This window comes from Tachyglossus aculeatus, chromosome 4 (genome assembly GCF_015852505.1).
Source record: "Tachyglossus aculeatus isolate mTacAcu1 chromosome 4, mTacAcu1.pri, whole genome shotgun sequence".
In the NCBI taxonomy this organism is placed as follows: Eukaryota; Metazoa; Chordata; class Mammalia; order Monotremata; family Tachyglossidae; genus Tachyglossus; species Tachyglossus aculeatus.
In genome coordinates, this window is record NC_052069.1 from 64,801,878 (window position 1) to 64,825,805 (window position 23,928).

At 40.1% G+C, this 23,928-nt stretch overlaps 1 protein-coding gene and 1 non-coding gene across 4 annotated transcripts in view; both read right to left on the minus strand.

Annotated features, from left to right (window-relative positions):
- Nucleotides 1–12,620: 12,620 nt before the first annotated feature.
- On the minus strand, nt 12,621–12,769 carry LOC119927562. Its single transcript, XR_005450555.1, has one exon. It is a non-coding gene; the product is annotated as a small nucleolar RNA SNORA57 (small nucleolar RNA).
- A 7,582-nt stretch (nt 12,770–20,351) lies between these two features.
- The window catches only part of NEK7 (NIMA related kinase 7), a 176,622-nt gene continuing 173,045 nt past the window's right edge, over nt 20,352–23,928 (minus strand). For all 3 annotated transcript variants that reach the window (XM_038745467.1, XM_038745466.1, XM_038745468.1), the window contains one exon: nt 20,352–23,257. In XM_038745467.1, the coding sequence (XP_038601395.1) occupies nt 23,147–23,257 (111 nt within the window). In that variant the 3' untranslated portion in view covers nt 20,352–23,146. The remainder of the gene's footprint in view (nt 23,258–23,928) is intronic.

The window sequence follows — 23,928 nt, forward strand, 5'->3', positions numbered from 1 at the left end:
ACATAAGAGCATCTTTAAATTCTTAACAGGGAAGAAAACCTCAGTCAGAAAGCGCACGGAGCATAACATGATAGGAAGCTACTTGAGGCTGGCTCACATGGATATTGACAGAAGAACTGTAATGACTCAGTTTCCTCTCTGGGTGTAAACATTCACCCACAAGGATGTTGCATTTACCTAGCGTTTTCACCTACGTGATCTCATCATTGTCTTATTAATATAGGAGTGTTCAGTCGGCCATGTGACGATGCTGCCTTTGACAAACAAGTGTAAGCCCAAGAAATGGGAGAACTCGGGATTTCTGTATTCTTACTCCTCCTCAATTTGTTCTGATTGTGACTACCTTATGTCATTTTGAAATGACACGACTCTTGATTGAAGACACAACCCAATCATACTTTGGATTTTGAGTCTTTACAGATTTTTCAGGGGCTTAGGAATCAGAGAACCTGGGCTCTAATTCCAGCACCTCCATTTGTCTGCTCTGGGACCTTTTGGCAAGTCACTTAACTTCTCTGTGCCTCAGTTCTCTTGTCTGCATGATGGCGAATCGATACCTGTGCTCCCTCCAACTTGGGCTGTCAGCCCCTTGTGGAACCTGATTCTCTTATAGTTTCCCTAGCGCTTAGTAGGGTGCTTGGCATATTGTAAGTGCTTAAATAAAACAATTAACATTACAACTATTATTCACAAGGATCTATTTCAGCCATGAAGTTTCTAATTTTTTGTTAAATATTTGTATTAATCCCCATTGTAGGCCCTCAGGTTTGCCAAACAGACCAGCTAGTTCTTTACGCTATATGCACTTCATTTTTCAAGCTGTTCTGTTTTAATCTATAGGCTGTACTTTGAGGCCCATTCAACTGCATACTGTGCCCTGGGACAGTCTCGCTAGAATGAACACTCAGTAATCACTCTATACAATGGCCTTATCTAAAAATAAGGGGAGAAGCTCCTGGCAGATATGGATACTGTATAGGAAATGATAACATTCAATCAGATGGCTAAAAACCTTCATACATCCATTGTACTTTCAATTTTCTCTGTTCTTTCCATAAACCCTTCTCTCTTTCCAAGAAACAATTTTGCTGAGGTAAGATATGTAAAGCCAACACACACTCTCTTTTAATGTGATTCTTATACACCACTAGGTTGGAAAACCTTCTAGACTGTAAACTTTGTGAGGCCAGGGGTCATATGCATTTTCTCTATTGTACTCTTCCATATATTTAATTCAGTGTTTCGCATACAGGAAACCCTCAAAAAATACTACTGATTTTAAGAACTTTATGGTGATACTGATGCTGGGAAATTGTTAGTTGCAATGTATTACTCATAATTACACTCTTTGATTTTTATCGTTGCCTTGAAAACCAAATCTCCTTTTATTTATATATCCTAATAGCTGAAAGCTCCACAAATTTAGTCTTAGAACAAATACGTTGATTTTGCTTTTTAAAAACTTTACACCTTAATGAAAAAAGTTATGATATAATATCCACAACATATACAATCCAGATTTGAAGAAAAAAATGCTCCATAATCTACCATTTATCCATGTTAATTCTTTCCCCCTTCATTCTGAGCACCCTTTTAAATATATATATATATATATATATATATATATATATTTAGGCTATTACAATTTTACATACAAAAGGCCAGAGAAAACTAAATTATATAAACCTCACGTCTGTCTCCATTGTAGGGAGGTTTATGCCATGTAAATTATCCCTCTCAATCAATCAATTTATATATTGGATGCTCACGGTCTTCTAAACAACATGTACTGCCTCATAACATTAAAGAAAAATTTACATAAATGAAAAAATGCTTGCAATACTTCCATTTGTAATTACTTCTGGAATTAGATTATAAATAATTTGCATTTGAGATTTGCATGAACTGTCACATAGTTTCGTATAACTATTTAGTTACATTAATTTATTTCTATTAATGTCTGTCTCCCCTTCTAGACTGTAAACTTGTTGTGGGCAGGGAACATAGCTACCAAACTCTTTTGTATGGTACTCTCCTATGCATTTAAGAGAGTGCTTTGCTCAGAGTAAAAGCTCAGTAAGTACCATTTTTATTGTTCTAGCCATGATGGCTGTTAAGCTAAGAATCACCTGTTTTTTTTTTTCAATCTTTTAAAAGCCTTCTAAACAACATGTACTGCCTCATAACATTAAAGAAAAATTTACATAAATGAAAAAATGTTTGCAATACTTCCATTTGTAATTACTTCTGGAATTAGATTATAAACAATTTGCATTTGAGATTTGCATGAACTGTCACATAGTTTCGTATAACTATTTAGTTACATTAATTTATTTCTATTAATGTCTGTCTCCCCTTCTAGACTGTAAACTTGTTGTGAGCAGGGAACATAGCTACCAAACTCTTTTGTATGGTACTCTCCTATGCATTTAAGAGAGTGCTTTGCTCAGAGTAAAAGCTCAGTAAGTACCATTTTTATTGTTCTAGCCAGGATGGCTGTTAGGCTAAGAATCACCTGGTTTTTTTTTTCAATCTTTTAAAAGCCTTCTAAACAACATGTACTGCCTCATAACATTAAAGAAAAATTTACATAAATGAAAAAATGTTTGCAATACTTCCATTTGTAATTACTTCTGGAATTAGATTATAAACAATTTGCATTTGAGATTTGCATGAACTGTCACATAGTTTCGTATAACTATTTAGTTACATTAATTTATTTATATTAATATCTGTCTCCCCTTCTAGACTGTAAACTTGTTGTGGGCAGGGAACATAGCTACCAAACTCTTTTGAATAGTACTCTCCTATACATTTAAGAGAGTGCTTTGCTCAGAGTAAAAGCTCAGTAAGTACCATTTTTATTGTTCTAGTCATGATGGCTGTTAGGCTAAGAATCACCTGTTTTTTTTTTTCTCAATCGTTTAAAAGCCTTGTCTAAATTATGGATACAGACTTAGATGGCTCTTCTAAACAACAGAAGTCAAATGTCCCAAACATTCGGGATTGTCCCTTATTTCACTGCTTTGCCTCATTTTCTGTGGTGAGAGGGTCCTGATTTAAGGGGCATAATCTCTACCTCGGAGGAAGGACAGGCTAAACCAGACTACGGCTAGTATCCTGTTTTTAGACTGTGAGCCCACTGTTGGGTGGGGACTGTCTCTATATGTTGCCAACTTGTACTTCCCAAGCGCTTAGTACAGTGCTCTGCATACAGTAAGCGCTCAATAAATACAACTGACTGATTGATTGATTGATTTCTCGAAACTGGAGTCTCCAACCTTATTCTTAGTAGCAATGTTAGACTCAAAACAACCCTCTCCAGTTTCTCTCCCTGGCAGCTGTGGAGGTGGGGAAAGATTAGCAGACAGGTCTCCTCTGGAATCTAGTTACAGATAAAAGTTCAAGAAACCATTCAGTCCTTTCCAAAAAACTTCAATATATTTGTATTCAATCGTAATTATTGAGCGCTTACTGTGTGCAAAGCACTGTACTAAGTGCTTGGTAGAGTACACTATAACAATAAACAGGCACATTCTCTGCCCACAACGAGTCTTCCTGCTTATACATGCCTAAGCGTGGCTCAGTGGAAAGAGCCCGGGCTTTGGAGTCAGAGGTCATGGGTTCAAATCCCGGCTCCGCCAACTGTCAGCTGTGTGACTCTGGGCAAGTCACTGAAGTTCTCTGTGCCTCAGTTACCTCATCTGTAAAATGGGGATTAAAACTGTGAGCCCCCCGTGGGACAACCAAATCACCTTGTAACCTCCCCAGCACTTAGAACAGTGCTTTGCACATAATAAGCACTTAACAAATACCATTATTATTATTATTAAAAAGACACAGTTGTTGGTTCTGGAGATTTACATCCTGGAGATTTATGTGATAATTAAGATAATACTAGAAATACAAGTATTTGTTAAGTGCTTTCTACATGCCAGCACCGTTCTAAGCTCTGGGATAGATATAAGATAATCAGGTCTCACAAGGGGTTCACAGTCTAAGTAGGAGGGAAAACAGCTATTGAATTACCATTTTGTGGATGAGGAAGCTGAGGCACAGAGAAGCTAAGTGACTTGCCCAAGGTCACACAACAGACAAGTGGCAAAGCCAGAATTAGAACCCGTGTTAAAATGTTGATTCAACTTGTGAAGGCTGCCTCTTCATTGCTAGTAATCTCCCAGATCAGTAGGAATTAGTAGAGAAGCAGTGTGGCTCCATGGAAAGAGCCCCGGCTTGGGAGTCAGAGGTCATGGGTTCCAATCCCAGCTCTAGCCACATGTCTGCTGTGTGACCTTGGACAAGTCACTCAACTTCTCTGAGCCTCAGCTACCTCATCTGTCAAATGGGGATTAAAACTGTGAGCCCCACATGGGATAACCTGATCACCTTGTATCCTTCGCAGCGCTTAGAACAGGGCTTTGCACATAGTAAGTGCTTAACAAATGCCATTCTTCTTATTATTATTATCATTGTTATTATGTTCTGGAAGGCTGTTGTTTTAGTCTCAAAACAGAACATAATTTGGTCCTGTAATGCCTTTTTGAAATGTTCCTTATTTCAGAAAATGATATTGTTCTAAACATTCACTTGCTCCATAGCAGACACTGAATGATGATTAAATCTAGATGATACCACTCCACTCCCTCCACACAATAGAAACCACAACATCTCTCTGCTTAATACTGACATCTTATAAAGCTCTTTTTAATATTTAATGTTAAAAAAAACCCCAGGGGCTAGTCTTAGGAACCACAACTCAACCTCGCTGAATATATTTTCACTAGTTTTATCTAATGTAAATGATTTTTGCCTTGGCTTTCAGAGACTAGGGAAATTCATATTCACCTCCATTTACTCCACCCCCTATACCTATCACTCTTTGTAAAGAAAGATCACATATTGCAAGAAGAAACTGTGAGGGTGGGTGGGGAATTGTATTGTTAGTATGTGAGTTTTAAGTTTTACTCTCTTCTTGAAATTAAACATTTGAGAGGAAAAAGGAATTCCAATACTTAGAAGTCAACTGAATTGCTTTACTGAAATGAACCTTTCCACATTTAGACCAAAAAGTCAACTGAATCTGGAGAGTTAAGAAGGGAGATTAAAAGGCCAAAATGATTCCTTTCTTTCTTAAAACAAAAAATTGGATTATCATTCCTTACATGATTGCCATGGAAGAATCACATAGATTCATTCTCTATCATCAAATAACTCCATTTTCATTCAATAGTGGTTGATTTTCAATATCAAACAATAATAATATAATAATAATAATTATGGTATTTGTCAAGCATTGTTCAAAGTGCTGGAGTAGATACAGGGTAATCAGGTTGTCCCACGTGGGACTCACGCTTTTAATCCCCATTTGCCAGATGAGGGAACTGAGGCATAGAGAATAATAATAATAATAATAATGGCATTTATTAAACATTTACTTTGTGAAAAGCACTGTTCTAAGCGCTGGGGAGGTAACAAGGTGATCAGGTTGTCCCACGGGGGGCTCACAGTTTTAATCCCCATTTTAAATATGAGGTAACTAAGGCACAGAGAAGTTAAGTGATTTACCCAAGTCCCACAGCTGACAAGTGGCGGAGGTGGGATTAGAACCCAAGACCTCAGACTCTTAAGTCCGTGCTCTTTCCATTAAGCCACACTGCTTTGATTAGCAGGGCTAGTTATAGCTCTAGCACTACAAAGAAATGCCAAATTTTGTTCTCTAATAAAATTTACGTTAAATGGTAGAATTTGGAGCAAAGGAAAACATATTATTGATAACCTTCTTTTCACCCTTTCGATTACTGATCCAATCCATCAGCCTGAGAAGGTTGGGGAAAATGACAAAAGGGCAAAGGGTGGATAGCAATGTGCTGGTGAATAAGGTAAACCAGACAAGGAGAAAGAGCAGGCAAGAGGGGAGGGGAGTGGAAACTGCTTTGAGTTCTAATCCTGGCCCTGCCACTTGTCTGCTGTGTGATCTTGGTCAAGTCACTTCACTTCTCTGGGTCTCAGTTACCTCCTCTGTAAAATGAGGATTGAGATTAGGAGCCCCACGTGGGACAGGGATTGTGTCCAACCTGATTTGCTTGTATCCACCCCAGCGCTTACTACAGTGCCTGGCACAGAGTAAGCACTTAACAAATACCATTATTATTATTATTATTATGAACCCCAAGTGATTGGCAGATTTGAGGAGGGAGGGCATTCCATGGGTCGGCGGTGGGAAAGGCGAGAGTGAGGCCCAGTGAGAAGATTTTATCAGGTGCTTCCTGAACCTTAGTGCTGGGAAAAAGTACATGGCCTCCAAGGTCTCAGAATGTAAGAATGCGCCTTAGGATGTTGGTGTCTATCCGTCTGCCTGCCTATGAGTAGCAGAATATCCAGAAAATCTGGACTTCTTAATGATGCAAAGTGAACAAGGACCTCTAAAGTGTAAGCTCATCTTCTAGACTCTAAGCTCCTTGTGGGCAGGAAACGCGTCTACCAATTCTGTTATATTGTCATCTCCCAGGTGCTTAGTATAGTGCTCTGCACACAGTAAGTTCTCAATAATAATAATAATAATAATAAAGGCATTTATTAAGCACTTACTATGTGCAAAGCACTAAGTTCTAGATACAAGGTGATCAGGTTGTCCCACGTGGGGCTCACAGTCTTAATCTCATTTTACAGATGAGGTAACTGAGGCACATAGAAGTTAAGTGGCTTGCCCAAGGTCCCACAGCTGACAAGTGGCGGAGCTGGGATTCATCATCATCATCAATCGCATTTATTGAGCGCTTACTATGTGCAGAGCACTGTACTAAGCGCTTGGGAAGTACAAATTGGCAACATATAGAGACAGTCCCTACCCAACAGTGGGCTCACAGTCTAAAAGGGGGAGACAGAGAACAAAACCAAACATACTAACAAAATAAAATAAATAGAATAGATATGTACAAAATAAATAGAGTAATAAATATGTACAAACATATATACATATATACAGGTTTCGAACCCAGGACCTCTGACTCCAAAGCCCGGGCTCTTTCCACTGAGCCACGCTGCTTCTAAATACCATTGATTGATACGGACTTAGTGTTATTAGCTTAAACTTTAGTCTAGGGTGTCGGGGGGCCTGGGGTCAGCATGGTAGGGATCACTGGTCATCACTTCCTGCTGGTGGTGGGGGGGGAGAGTTTGTCACACTGGCTGATAGTACAAGTGCTTAGTACAGTGCTCTGCACACAGTAAGCGCTCAATAAAAACGATTGAATGTTGGTCAGGATGAAATCCTACCCTTGGGGACTGCTGAGGATAAAGGGGTTTCAGATGCGATCCTGTGGGATTATACGTCAAAAGGTCACACTAATCAATCAATCAATCAATCGTATTTATTGAGCGCTTACTGTGTGCAGAGCACTGTACTAAGCGCTTGGGAAGTACACTAAGACTGAAGGCCTACAGCCATTATTCATAGGTCCATCTCTCCATGTCCATCTCCCCCTCTAGACTGTAAGCTCGTTATGGGCAGGGAATGTGTCTGCTAATTCTGTTGTATTGTGCTCTCCCGAGTGCTTAGTACAGTGCTCTGTTTATAGTACGTGCTTAATTTATACGGTTGAGTGATTTGGGCTCCTTCAGATTGCTGATATTGTTTATGGGTTGATATGTTTTTATTTTTATCGCATCACATGGGCCCTCTTTCCTGGACAACTTTGGTGGATTTAACATCTGTTTCCTGCTTTAGTGCTTTATGGATTGCACACTTTCTAAACTTTGCTGCAATCCCTCCTCCCTTGGCTCCAGTGTTGGCCCCGCTAGTTCACTTTTCACCTGTCTACATGTTTCACCTGTCTACATATTTTGTTTTGTTGTCTGTCTCCCCCTTCTAGACTGTGAGCCCGTTGTTGGGTAGGGACCGTCTATATGTTGCCGACTTGTACTTTCCAAGCGCTTAGTACAGTGCTCTGCACACAGAAAGCGCTCAATAAATATGATTGAATGAATGAATGAATGAATTGATATTCATTTCAGTCTAAGCACCCAAAATCAGATTTCAGGTAAGGAAACACCAAGTATCCCAAGTCATACTATGTAATGTACCAACTGAAAAAAACAATTTGCCATAGGAAAAAAACTCTGCATACAAATGAGGTAGAATGCTCTGGTTGTCAGACTATATAATTGCCCTTCTTACTCAAAGACACTGACACTGATGATGAAACTTACCTAGTAGTGTATGTGATTGAAAAGATCAATTGGGGCCACAACGAAAAATTCACAAAACAATACAAGTCTACAGAAAGAACGGCAAACGTGAACAGAAAACCAGAATATTGCAGTTGAAGGAGCAGTTTACAAGTTTCTTAACACAACTGGGCAGTCCAGAAGTCAGAAATGCCCATTTTTAGTCCAAATTGTGACTTGTAGCTGGGGTTCCCTGTACAAATAGGACTTTTCCGGGGTTATCACAGAGCACCTTGCTGGCTCCGGGAGCTAAACATTTAATCTCTTAGATGGTTTGGGTGCAATTTTTGGATGCATTTGTTGTACTCATAGCACACAATGGAGAAGCACGGCATAATGGATAGAGCACAGGCTTGGGAGTCAGAAGGTCCTGGATTCGAATCCCAGCTCCGCCACTTTTCTGCTGTGTGACCCTGCGTACGTCACTTCACTTCTCTGTGCCTTGGTTACCTCATTTATAAAAGACTGTGAGCCCCATGTGAGACGGGACTGCATCTAACCTGATAACTTTGTAACAATAATAATAATAATGGCATTTATTAAGCGCTTACTATGTGCAAAGCACTGTTCTAAGCGCTGGGGAGGTTACAAGATGATCAGGTTGTCCCCCGGGGGGCTCACAGTTTTCATCCCCATTTTATAGATGAGGCAACTGAGGCACAGAGAACTTGTGACTTGCCCAAAGTCACACAGCTGACAAGTGGCAGAGCTGGGAATCGAACCCATGACCTCTGACTCCGAAGCACAGGCTCTTTCCACTAAGCCACGCTGCTTCTCTAAAGAACCACGTAGTCGGCAGGATTCGAACCTGTGCGGGGAAACCCCAGTGGATTTCTAGTCCATCGCCTTAACCTCTCGGTAACTACCCCAGGGCTTAAAACAGTGCTTGGCACATAGTAAGCACTTAAAAAATACCATTATTATTATTGGGAGCATAAATATTTGCTATTTGGAATGGAAAATGTATCACTATAATTCTTCCAATCAGTAAATGGGTAGAATTATAGAAGCTTTTAAAATCTCATAAACGTAGAGCTCTTGAATATAAATGCAAATAAAAAATAGAAGCCAAATAGGAATACTATGCCTTCCTGGCCATCTTTTCATTTTCTCTTCAGCAAGAGCACAATAACCAGTAATTTAGATAAAATGACCCGCTTCAGATGTGCATTCTTTTTCATAAATGAAATCGCTATTTGGTCTATATTTTGTTTTGATTAATAAAGTCTTCTTGGACTTTAATCTTCAAAGCATCTTCAAGAACATGATGAAGTATTCAAGTTTACATTTACAGATTCACTAAAATCTATTTAATTTTGAATAAAACAAACCCCAGAAACTTCCTTCAGAGTATTCCTTTTCATCATCATTCTCTTCCAGTGCAGGAATTTGGGGGAGTAAATCAGAATTCTTTTTTCAGTCACTGAAATTTTTGAAAAGAGTTCCAAACCTCAAGAAAAATGCCAGAGATTTCAACCTATGAGTTGTTGATTTCATTTCTTTTATTTATTCCTTCTTTCAAAATAAATGCTTCAAAAGTTTAAACATATCAGAGAAAAATAGTAAAATGAGAAAAATATTGTGATTGACCTATGCCTCTCTGAAACCCAAAGGAAATGCATGAGTTAAGACTACATATATTTTAATATATATGTCTGTAATATCAATTTAGAAAGTATAGGTTAAGAATGTACACAGTTTGAGTAAACGAATTGATTTAGAAATCAACTACTACTATGACTACTACTACAAATAATAATTATAGCTAAAAAACACTGGGGTGAAAAGAGAAGCAGTGTGGCCTAGTGGAAAGAGCATGGACCTTCATTCATTCATTTATTCAATCATATTTATTGAGTGCTTACTGTGTGCAGAGCACTGTACTAAGCGCTTACAATTCATTCATTCAATTCATTCAATTCATTCATTCAATTGTATTTATTGAGTACTTACTGTGTGCAGCTTACTGCACTAAGTTCTTGGAAGAGTACTATATAACAATAAACAGACACATTCCCTGCCTACAATGAGCTTAGAGTCTAGAGGGGGGATAATAATAATAATAATAATAATGATAATAGTAATAATAATAATAATGGCATTTATTAATCACTTACTATGTGCAAAGCACTGTTCTAAGCATTGGGGAAGTTACAAGGTGATCAGGTTGTCCCACGGGGGGCTCACAGTCTTCATCCCCATTTTACAGATGAGGTAACTGAGGCACAGAGAAGTTAAGTGTGGCTCAGTGGAAACAGCACGGACTTTGGAGTCGGAGGTCATGGGTCCGAATCCTGGCTCTGCCACTTGTCAGCTGTGTGACCTTGGGCAAGTTAATTAACTTTTCTGTACCTAAATTCCCTCATCTGCAACATGGGGAATCAATACCTATTTTCCCTCCTACTTAGACTATAAACTCCATGTGGGGCCTGATTATTTTATATTTAACCCAGCACTTAGTACACTGCTTGGCACGTGCTAAGTGCTTAACAAATCCCACAGCGATTATTATCGTTAATCATAATAATAATAATAATAATTATAATAATTGTATTTGTCAAACACTTACCATGTGCCAGGCACTGTACTTGGCACTGGGGTGGATACAAGCAAATCGGATTGGATACAGTTCAAGTGACTTGCCCAAGGTCACACAGCAGACAAGTGGCAGGACCGGGATTAGAACCCAGGCCCACTAACTCCCATTCCCGTGCCCTGTCCACTAGGCCATGCTGCCAATTCATAATATATCATTTATAAACAACAAGAACTCCTTTGCAGATTCCTACCCATCTAACTGCACCCTACAGACCACGGCTGGGTCACGGGGTTTAATAATAATAATAACAATAATAATAATAATGATAATGACATTTGTTAAGCGCTTACTAAGTGCCAAACACTGTTCTAAGCACTGGGGGAGTACAAGGTAATGAGGTTGTCCTACATGGGGCTCACAGTCTCAATTCCCATTTTACAGGTGAGGTAACTGAGGCCCGGAGAAGTGAAGTGACTTGCCCGAAGTCCCACAGCAGGCAAGTGGCAAAGCCGGGATTAGAACCCATGACCTTCTGACTCTAAGGCCCGTGCTCTATGCCACGTTGCTTCTCGTTATCATTACTGTTCATGGTAATGAGAGTGGACAGTCCCTGTCTTCCTTGGGGCTCACAATCCATTCATTCATTCATTCATTCATTCAATAGTATTTATTGAGCGCTTACTGTGTGCACAGCACAGTACTAAGCGCTTGGGAAGTACAAGTCGGCAACATATAGAGACGGTCCCTACCCAACAGCGGGCTCACAGTCTAGAAATCTTACTCTGATTTTAGAAACGAGGAAACTGAGGCCCAGAAAGGTTAAGTAGCTTTCCCAACATCACATAGGACATCATAGGACATCACGCTGCTAGAGAAGCAGCGTGGCTGAGTGGAAAAAGCACGGGCTTTGGAGTCAGAGGTCGTGGGTTCAAATCCCGGCTCCGTCAACTGTCAGCTGTGTGACTTTGGGCAAGCCACTTAACTTCTCTGTGCCTCAGTTCCCTCATCTGTACAATGGGGATTGACTGTGAGCCCCCCGTGGGACAACCTGATCACCTTGTATCCCCCCCAGCGCTTAGAACAGTGCTTTGCACATAGTAAGCGCTTAATAAATGCCATTATTATTATTATTATTATTATAAATATGACTTGAAGCTAGTCTCCTGACTCCAAGGTCTGTGCTCTTTCCAGTATGCCCCACTGCCTCCCATTTAACAGTATCCTAAATTATAAGACTAAATGCAATAAATAGCAGACATTGTAGCAGGAAATACCTACAGAGAGGCTTTATAAACACTGAAATGAATAACAAGAATAGGCTCAGTGGAAACAGCATGCTGTCACTTAACTTCTCTGTGCCTCAGTTACCTCATCTGTAAAATGAGGATTAAGACTGTGAGCCCCACTTGGGACAACCTCATCACCTTGTATTCACCCCCCGCAGTGCTTAGAACGGTGCTTTGCACATAGTAAGTGCTTAACAAATGCCATTATTATTATTATTACTTAAAGGATGTGCTGAAATGTTGGAAAGCGGTTTTTTAGTCACCAAGAATTTGTGAAATGTTGTGAAATTTCCACTGGTTCGTTCGTTCATTCCATCGCATTTATTGAGCGCTTACTGTGTGCAGAGCACTGGACTAAGCGCTTGGGAAGTACAAGCTGGCAACATATAGAGACGGTCCCTACCCAACAACGGGCTCACAGTCTAGAAGGGGGAGACGGACAACGAAACAGGACACGGAGACAGGTGTCCAAATCGTCAGAACAAATATTAACAAAATACAATAAATAGAATAGATATGTACAAGTAAAATAAATAGAGTAATAAATATGTACATATTTGTACGTGTTTGTTTGTCCCGGCGAGCGAGGATAGAACCGGCGGATGGGCGACCACCGGCACCGAAGACATAACGCCGGGGAGGCCGGAGCCCCTTCCCTCTACCTCCGAACATTACGGGGACCGGGACTGCGCACCCGGACCCCGCCAAGAAATAGAGGATTCATTCAGTCGTACTTACTGAGCGCCTAATGTGTGCAGAGCACTGGACTAAGCGCTCAAACGACGGTCACACGGGGTCTTGATTCGCCCCTCTCAGAGCGCCCCACCACTGCTTAAGTACTTCAATAACACAGTTTTTATAATAAAAGAAATGGGCATTGAGGGTGATGAGAAATATATTTCGTAGCAAAATTCTACTAAAAAACTGGGAATCTTGATCTTGAATATATCAGAAATGAAAAGATGTTCTTAATTCACTATATCTAGATGGCTGTTATTGTCCTTCATCCTTGAAGACAAACCTATTGAGGGCGAGTCAACCTTTGTGCTAGACATGGATGTAAAGACCTACATTCATTCATTCCATTGTATTTATTGAGCGCTTACTGTGTGCAGAGCACTGTACTAAGCGCCTGGGAAGTACAAGTTGGCAACATATAGAGACGGTCCCTACCCAACAGCGGGCTCACAGTCTAGAAGGGGGAGACAGACAACAAAACAAAACAGGTGGACAGGGGTCAAGTCGTCAGAACAAACAGAATTAAAGCTAAATTCATTCATTCATTCAATCGTATTTATTGAGCGCTTACTGTGTGCAGAGCACTGTACTAAGCGCTGGGGAAGTACAAATCGGCAACAGATAGAGACAGTCCCTACTCAACAACGGGCTCACAGTCCAGAAGGGAGAGATGGACAACTAAACAAAACAGATGGACAGGTGTCAAGTCGTCAGAACAAATAGAATTAAAGCTAAATTCATTCATTCAATCGTATTTCTTGAGCACTTACCGTGTGCAGAGCACTGTACTAAGTGCTTGGGAAGCTAAATGCACAACCCAACACGTCATTCTACAGTGTGTACACAAAACTGTCCATTGTCATACCGAATAATAATGATAGTGGCATTTGTTAAGCACTTACTATGTGCCAGACACTGTACTAAGAGCTGAGGTGGATACAAGCAAATTGAGGTGAAGCAGCATGGCCTAGTGGAAAGAGCACAGGCCTGGGAGTTGGAAAAGGTGGGTTCTAATCCTGGCTCGGCCACATGCCTCCTGGGTGACGTTGGGCAACTCACTCAACTTCTCTGTGCTCCACTTACCTCAACTGTAAAATGGGGATTAAGCCAGTGAGCCCCACGTGGGACGGGGACTGTGGCCAACCTGATTATCTTGTATCTATCCCAGCACTTCTGTGAGCCCGTTGTTGGGTAGGGACCGTCTCTATATGTTGCCGACTTGAACTTCCCAAGCTCTTATAATAATAATAATAATGGAATTTATTAAGCACTTACTATGTGCAAAGCACTGTTCCAAGCGCTGGAGAGGTTACAAGATGATCAGGTTGTTCCACGGGGGGCTCACAGTCTTCACCCCCATTTTACAGATGAGGTAACAGGCACAGAGAAGTTAAGTGACTTGCCCAAAGTCACACAGCTAACTGGCGGAGTCGGGATTTGAACCCATGACCTCTGACTCCAAAGCCCGTGCTCTTTCCCACTGAGCCACGCTGCTTCTTAGTACAGTGCTCTGCACACAGTAAGCGCTCAATAAATACGACTGAATGAATGAATGAACAGTGGTTGACCCATAGTAAGCGATTAACAAATACCATAATTATTATTATAACATGCCACCCACACACATGCTGCTCTGAATCTGACTCAGTCTCCCAGAATTGTATAAGCTAAGAAAGTTTTCTCTGTCCCTTTGATTCCTGCGGAACAGTCCGAACTTTCTGCTCCTGTTGTAGTCTCCCAAGAGTCCTCTGTAATATCACATTTTGCCAACACGCTTCACTAGGTCTTGAAAACACTTGTTAATAATGATACTGATAATTATTATTATTATAATGATAATAGTAGTTGTGGTATGTGTTGAGTGCCTACTATGTGCCAGTCACTGTAGCCCAGTATGGGTAGGGATTGCCTCTCTTTATTGCTGAACTGTAGTTTCCAAACGCTTAGTACAGTGCTCTGCACACAGTGAGCTCTCAATAAATACGATTGAATGAATGAATAATTGAAAAATGTTGGGGCAGATAGAAATTTGCCAGGTTGAACACAGTCCTTGTCCCGCATGGGGCTCATATGTTTGTACATATTTATTACTCTATTTATTTATTTATTTATTTTACTTGTACATATCTATCCTATTTTATTTTGTTAGTATGTTTGGTTTTATTCTCTGTCTCCCCCTTTTAGACTGTGAGCCCACTGTTGGGTAGGGACTGTCTCTATATGTTGCCAATTTGTACTTCCCAAGCGCTTAGTACAGTGCTCTGCACATAGTAAGCGCTCAATAAATACGATTGATTGATTGATTGATTGATTAATGATGATGATGATGATGGTCTTTGTTAAGCGCTTAATATGTGCCAAGCACTGTTCTAAGTGCTGGGGTAGATACAAGGTAATCAGGTGGGGCTCACAGTCTTAATCCCCATTTTACAGATGACGGAACTGAGGCACAGAGAAGTGACTTGCCCAAGATCATACAGCAGAGAAGTGGAAGAGTAAGGATTTATCCTATCCTACTTATTTTATTTTGTTGGTATGTTTGGTTCTGTTCTCTGTCTCCCCCTTTTAGACTGTGAGCCCACTGTTGGGTAGGGACTGTCTCTATGTGATGCCAATTTGTACTTCCCAAGCGCTTAGTACAGTGCTCTGCACATAGTAAGCGCTCAATAAATACGATTGATTGATTGATTGATTGATTAGAACCCAGGTCTTTTTTACTTCCAGGCCTGTATTTTATCCACTAGGCCACCCTGATGCTTGGGAATGTCCTATTTCAGTTTACCTTACAAGAGTTCGGCTTTTCAGCTGACTCTTTCTCCTAATATGACCTGCCCTGTGAAGAAATGTTTGCCCAGACCATTACCCAATCATTCCAGAACCCTTAGAGTTGTTGTGATCTTGACTTGCCAAAGGTTTTTGAGTATCAATCAAATCAACGGTATTTACTGAACGCTTACTGTGAGACGAGCACCGTAGTACGCACTTGTGAAAGGACATTACAATAGAGTTAGTTGACACGTTCCCTGCCCACAAGGAGCTGACAGTTTTCAGAAGAGTAAGAATCTAGGGTGATGCGGATGGGGAACAACTCTATCTTCTGAGGTAAGCAGCATGGCTTAGCGGATAGGACACGGGCCTGGGAGTAAGGAGGTCATGGGTTCTAATCCCGGCTCCACCACGTCTGCTTTGTGACCTTGGGCAAATCCCTGCACTTCTCTGGGCCTCAGTGACCTCATCTGTAAAATGGGGGTTAAGAGTGTGAGCCCTGTGTGGTACAGGGACTGTGTCCACCTGATGTCCTTGTATCTACCCCAGTGCTTAGAATAGTGCTTGGCACGTAGTAAGCGCTTAACAAGTATTATTATTATTATTATTATTAAATGTAGATCATATTTATTCATTCATTCAATCGTATTTATTGAGCGCTTACTGTGTGCAGAGCACTGTACTAAGCGCTTGGGAAGTCCAAGTTGGCAACATCTAGAGACAGTCCTTACCCATCAACGGGCTCACAGTCTAGAAGGGGGAGACAGACAACAAAAAAAAACATATTAACAAAAAGACCTTGAGCCCTGCGCAAGACAGGGGCACTGCATCTCATTAGAACAGTGCTTTGCACATAGTAAGCGCTCAACAAATGCCATCATTAATTAATCCTATTTTTTGAGTGCGTAGTGTTTGCAGAGCACTGTCCTAAGTACTCGGGAGAGTACAATTTAATAGACTTGGTAGACTCATTTCCTGCCAACGTTAGGACTGTATCTACCTCAGTGCTTGGCACATAGTAAGAGCTAAACAACTACTGCAGATCCAACTCTATTGTTACTGCAGAAGACCATGAATTTGTTTCAAATCTTGATGCCCTGTTAATCAATCACTCAATCAATCAATCGTATTTATTGAGCGCTTACTGTGTGCAGAGCACTGTACTAAGCGCTTGGGCAGTACAAGTTGGCAATATATAGAGACAGTCCCTACCCAACAGTGCGCTCACAGTCTACAAGGGGCAGACAGAGAACAAAACCAAACATACTAACAAAATAAAATAAATAGGGCAAACTCTGGAGTTTTAACTTCCAAAGGATAGTATGGCTTTCCTTGCTTGGGATTTTACTATTTTGTCCATTCATTCATTCATTCATTCATTCATTCAATCATATTCATTGAGTGCTTACTGTGTGCAGAGCCATTCATTCATTTATTCATTCAATCGTATTTATTGAGTGCTTACGGTGTGCAGAGCCTGCAGTGTTGGAGAGCGTACAAGAGAAAATTTAACACTTTTCAAGAATTTAGTTTGCCTACCAAAATGTCTTACCTTCACTGAAGTCTGTAATGTAATGTTGAGTTATTCTTCTGATTGAAAACAGGAGAATGGGCTGGATCATTTTTCAAGTCTCCTTTCATCTCGAAGAGCCTGAAGCTAGCTCTTTTTGGCTAACTTATTTCCCTTGCTTCCAGATACCCAAAGAAACCAGAGTCTGGAATTTAGTTGCCAACAATCACCGAATGGCATCCCTGGCAGCATGGGCTATCGAAAAGGCATGGGGTCTGGGAATCAGAGGACCTGATTTTTAATTCTAGCTTGCCATTGACCCGCTGTGTGACTTTTTAAATCACTCAATCTTCCTATGTCTGTTTCCTCATCTATGAAATCATGATAATAATCCCTGCCTCTGCCTACCTCACCAGACTGCTGTGGACAAAATAAGGTAAATGAAAAATACTTGGGAAAATATTCATATTTAATAATATTGATTGATATGGTTAGGGTTATACCACTACCTAGAGTTACACTGGCTTTGCCACTTGCCTGGTGTGTGACCTTGGGCAAGTCACTTCACTTCTCTGGGCTTCAATTTCCTCACCTGTAAAGTAGGAACTAAATACGTGCTCTGCCCGCAACTTAGACCGTGAACCCACTGTGGAACAGGGACTCTCTCCAACCTGATTTAGCTTCTTTCTTCTCTTCCTCCTCCTCCATCTCCTCTTCCTCCTCTTCCATTCATTCATTCATTCAATCGTATTTATTGAGCACTTACTGCATGCAGAGCACTGTACTAAGCGCTTGGGAAGTACAAGTTGGCAACATATAGAGACGGGCTCACAGTCTAGAAGGGGGAGACAGACAACAAAACAAAAATATTAACAAAATACAATAAATAGAATAGTAAATATGTACAAATAAAATAAATAGAGTAATTAAATCTGTACAAACATATATACAGGTGCTGTGGGGAGGGGAAGGAAGTAGGGTGGGGGGGGATGGGGAGGGGGAGAGTAAGGAGGGGCTCAGTCTGGGAAGGCCTCCTGGAGGAGGTGAGCTCTCAGTAGGGCTTTGAAGGAAGGAAGAGAGCTAGCTTGGCGGATGGGCGGAGGGAGGGCATTCCAGGCCAGGGGAAGGACGTGGGCCGGGGGTCGATGGCGGGACAGGCGAGAACGAGGCCTGGTGAGGAGGTTAGTGGCAGAGGAGCGGAGGGTGCGGGCTGGGCTGGAGAAGGAAAGAAGAGAGGTGAGGTAGGAGGGGGCGAGGTGATGGACAGCCTTGAAGCCGAGAGTGAGGAGTTTTAATTTATTTAAATATCTGTCTCCTCTCTAGACTGTATATTCCTTGTGGACAGGGATCATGTCTACCAACTTTATTGTATTACGCTCTCCCAAGCATTTGGGTACATTGCTCTGCCCAAAATAAGCTCTTAATAACTAACATGCATTATTGACTGATTGTCTTTACCCTCATTAAGGTCAGCCTTACATACATATATATTTATATATATTCATTCATCCATTCATTCAATCGTACTTATTGAGCGCTTATTGTGTGCAGAGCACTGTACTAAGCGCTTGGGAAGTACAAGTTGGAATATCATCATCATCATTATCATCATCATCATCAATCATATTTATTGAGCGCTTACTGTGTGCAGAGCACTGTACTAAGCGCTTGGGAAGTACAAGTTGGATAAATGTATGCTCTACCCACCCCCCTAAATGTGTGCATTCATTCATTCAATCATTTTTATTGAGCGCTTACTGTGTGCACAGCACTGTACTAAGCGCTTGGAAAGAACAGTTCAGCAAATAGAGACAATCCCTACCCAACAATGGGCTCACAGTCTAGTATTCAGACAACACATTTTATGGTTTTAAATTGACACATATTACCTGTTAAAGACATTAGCTAAGCACAGTCTTAAACAGTGCATCAAACAGTAGTCTGTGGTGAGACTCCACTTTGTCGACCAACGCTGTTATAGTGTATTGTACTCTCCTAAGCACTTAGTACAGTGATCTGCACACAGTAAGCGCTCAACAAATACAACTGGTTGACTGATCAGACAGACCAGTCAGGGGGATTCATTCAATCGTATTTATTGAGCGCTTACTGTGTGCAGAGCACTGTACTAAGCGCTTGGAAAGTACAAGTTGGCAACATATAGAGACGGTCCCTACCCAACAGGGGGATGACAATCAGGGGAGAGGTTACTCTCCCATAACAAAGCTTTACACCAATAAGGAGCCACAGAGGCAGGTTGGAACTGAGGTTGGCCCGTCCACACAGTAAGCACCGATTACAGCCAAACAGTGCAGAAGGCAGTGTCAATTAGTGTGGCCGAGTGAAAAGTGGAAATACAGGCCTGGGGTCAGAAGAATTGGGTTTTAATGCTTGCTCTGCCACTTGCTTGAGGAGGGACCTTAAATCACTTCACTTAGAGAAGCAGCGTGGCTCAGTGGAAAGAGCGTGGGCTCGGGAGTCACAGGTCATGGGTTCTAATCCTGACTCCCCCACATGTCTGCTGCGTGACCCTGGACCTCTCTGAGCCTCAGCTACCTCATCTGCAAAATGGGGATTAAGACTGTGAGCCCCACGTGGGACAACGTGATCACCTTGTATCCCCCCAGAGCTTAGAACAGTGCTTCGCACATAGCAAGCACTTAGCAAATGCCATCATTATTATTATTATTCTCTGAGCCTCATTTCCCTCATCTGTTGAAAGGGAATTAAATACCTGTTCTCTCTACCCCTTAAAATGAGGCCCGTGTAGGACAGAGACTGATTATCAAACACCACCGATTGACTACATCACACCTGATCATGTTTTATCTACCTCAGCGCTTAGCACATAGTAAGTGCTGAACAAATACCAAAATCATGATTATCATCAGTCTTTTCAGCGCTGCTCCAAGATTTGTCTCCTCCCTTCCTACCCCAAACTGGCTGGCTTCTTTCCCTCTAGACTGTAAGCTTGTTGTAGGCAGGGAACATGTCTACCACCTCTGTTATATTGTACTCTCCCAAATGGTTAGTACAGTGCTCTGCATACAATAAGTACTCAATAAATGTTATTGATTATCTTGAATCTGCTCCAGCATTTAATACAGTATTTGGCACATAATCGCTCAGTAAATACCACAATTATCATGATTAGAGCCTAGTGGAAACAGCATGGTCCTGGGAGTTAGAGCCCCTGAGTACTAATCCCGCCTCCACCGTGCACCTGCTGAGACACCTTGGGCAAGTCACAACCGCTCTGAATACACTCATTTTATCACATCAATCATAATTTTTAATTTTTTTATTTAGATTAGGATAGTATACAGTTTCCAAGATTGACTTTTTTTTAGCATGTGCATTTAAAGCATAACAAAGTAAAATGATTCACAAAGGCAGGTCATAGTACAGTACTATTGAAATAGGAGTCATATAATAATTAGGCATTTGTCGGTTATAAACATATTACATTCATCTTAAAGAGTAAACATTGAATGCAAATAACATTTTGGTTAAAATAAATATCGTGGTGCTATTAATGGCAACACCGGCACAATCTGGTGTTTTGTAATAGGTACTATTTTAAAGGTAAGGTATTCATGAGATACTTATAATAGTCTCTACTAAATTTACAATCATTATATACTGCTGAGTACTTTATTTAAATAGGGGCAAGCTTCCTTCACCCTTCGTAAACCTTAGTATCAAAGAAAATGCTACCCCCAATTTTTTATTTTTTTAGGGGAACTGGTACCATTATCTATACTTGTAGTAGAACCAGCTGTACCATTGATTTTTATTACTTCCCAAACAAATGTAACTATTCGAGTTTAGTCAAAACTACAATCCCAAAATAAACAAGAATAGAGAGTCACAGATATTTTTACAGGGCACATGGAAATCAAGCCAAGTCTTAAATCATCTTCATAAGCATCTTTAAAAGTATTCCTTTCAGAATTTATATTTCAACATGGTTGTTTCTTAAAAAAAACGGCAGGCACATTTAATGGAAGCCAAGGAAAGGCAGGTAATTTCAAATGTACGCGGTCTATGGCAATCAGTATTTCTTTTCTATACTGTTTCCTTCTAGCAGACAGATTATAAAACACAATCCAAAAGGCTTACAAAAGAAGTCACTATGGATGGGCAAGCTAAGAAATCTTCGTAGATTTCTAAACAATCTAGAAATCATTCAGAAGGTTGCAAGAAATGGAAGAGCTCCTGATTCAACCAATCTTAGAAGGTTTCATCTAATAAATTTTACTACAATAAAAAATGGATTTTATCAGCGGTCACCTCAACAATTCCATTTACCATTCTCGATATACTCTCATGATGTTCAGTGTAAAGGCTGCAAGACTTCAAAGGCATGGCAAAATGAAACAATTACATTCAGTATTCAAATCAGCAAAGGAAAAAGATAGAGAACGGAGTCTACACGGAAATTCATATTTCCTAAACCAAACTAATAAAGTAAAACCTTTTAGGCAGATAAATGGTTTTTGAATGTGAGCTGAGATTTGAAATTTTGCACGTTTACTGGTAAATGTGGGATTTATTGGTTGAAAATCACTCCACAGGCGTGTAAAATACAGTTCTATTAAAATCAAACAGGAGATTCACCTGTTTATTACCTCTGAAATCAGCTGACACAATACTCCAGGTCAAAGGTTTGTGAGAGCAATGTGTTCTTTATATAGTAGATCAAACTCGTGGAAGTTTGATCTAAATCAAATTTAAATCAGGATTTACTCACATTTACATGCTTCATGTTCAGATTTCCTTTTTACCTAAGTGGAAACTTGAAATTGTCTCTGACATTCTCCATCAATCCAGGAAAATTCTGGATCTACTATTTTTTAGCACACTGTAAATGTACAATTCAAAATTAAATGAAATTGAAGCTACTGCTGTCAACATTTAAAGGTGCAGAAGGTGCATGGCCTTTCTCCTCCTTGAAACAAAATAATCATTCAGACATCCACAATTACTAATATTAAATGGTAAAAGAGCTAGCTGTTCAACACAGGAGAATTATCGGTAAACTGACTATATACTTTAAAAGGGTAATCAGCACATACACTACACAACTGAAGTATCACAGAATAAAATACATTTTTACATAAATAAGGCAACTGTAGTAGGATATAAAAATATTTCCGAAGGAGAGAGATCTAACATCAAGAAAAATATGAGTAAAAACATATACTTGCATTATAGTGCATAGTTATGTCAATGGTCTTATGGATAAAGATGTATTTAAATTTTAAAGGAGTTCAAATACAGCACTGTCAGGCTATTCAAATAATTTTTAAATATTGTACAAATAGCGATGAAAATACACAAGAAGCAATGTGCAACTTGTAAAATGAGTATCACACAAGCCAGATAAATCCTTAACCAATTTATCTATATCTATTTATATCATTCTATGACAAGGAAAAGATAGAGAATATAGCAACTCTTCAGTGTCTGACTTACATTTTTGTCCCAGAACTTTTTTCACATTTATCAGCTGCATTTTGAAAATGTAAGCTAAGAGGTTTTGAATAGTTTATGTCCACCTAGAGCTTGAGAAGCAAATTTTAAATTAAAAACCATAAACAGGTTGGAGAAAAACAAAATCTCACACCTTTTAAATTAATTGTAGCAAAACAATTACAAAAACAAGTTCGCTAATGGTGAATAGGCAATTTCAGAAAGTTTGCTTGAAGCAATTTGGTTCATATTTCAATTGCAACTTCAGTATACTAGCCTTGGATTCCTAGATGAATATAAGTCAATCATTAGGAAAGCCCCAGATTGATTGGAAAAAATAAATCCTTACTGTTTCAGGATCCAATGCTTTCCATCACTTATACAATCAGTTTCTTCCCCCCAAAAAAGTTTGAGCAACTGGGGAGAATAAAAATGTTTACAAAATGAAATTTATATGAAAATTGGTTAAGGATTCAAAGCACATCAGTCGGTTCTTAAAGAGCTAATCTTAACACACAGACACACACGAAAAAAGGTAAGAGGTATAATTTGCACAAGAATACTTGAAAATATTTAAGGTTCCATTCTTCATGATAGGCCGTGACTTTAACTGCTGGCAGAACAAGCATGCATCCGTTTCGCTACATCATAAACATAGGTTATGTCTGGCCGCTTCTCAGGATCTGGGTTGATGCACATATTAACTAATTGCCGAAGCTGGAAAGATAAAATGAAGCCATGGTTAGAAAAAAAAAAAAATTATCCCTACTGGTGATCGCGGTATGGGATGATCTTACTGAAGTGGGATTGAATCTTGTACCACGAAAATTTCCTAGGAAAACATATTTAGCTAAAGAGCATTTGTTTAGTTTTGTCCAACGGATGTATTTCCCTGAAAGTTAGATGGCTCCTCATAGTATCCACAGAAGGTCGGGTTTGTGCAAGTAAACAATATAAAATTCAAAATCAGATAGCCAGAGGTAATAATAATAATAATAATAATAGTAAGACGTTTACTATTTGTACTAAGTGCTGATGTAGAGAAAATTGATGGACTGGGAATTTTATTTGCTTCTCAAATTGGGGACAGTCCCTGTCCCACATGGGGCTCAAGAGAGTGAAGGGACCTGCCCAAGGTCACTGAGCAGGCAAGTGGGGGACACTTGCCCGTGCGCTATCCACTAGGCCACTCTGCTTCTCATCGAAGTCTATGAAGAGAGGAAAGATTGCTTCAAGAAAATCTCAGTCTGCTACCGTGCCCTGCAGAGGTTAATAAACAATGGATGGTATTATTCAATAAATGACATACCGCAACGAAAGCAACAGCCCAAAATGTTATTGTTTTGTATTTTAAAGGCATTATTTTGGATTACAGGGGCTTGAGCGTC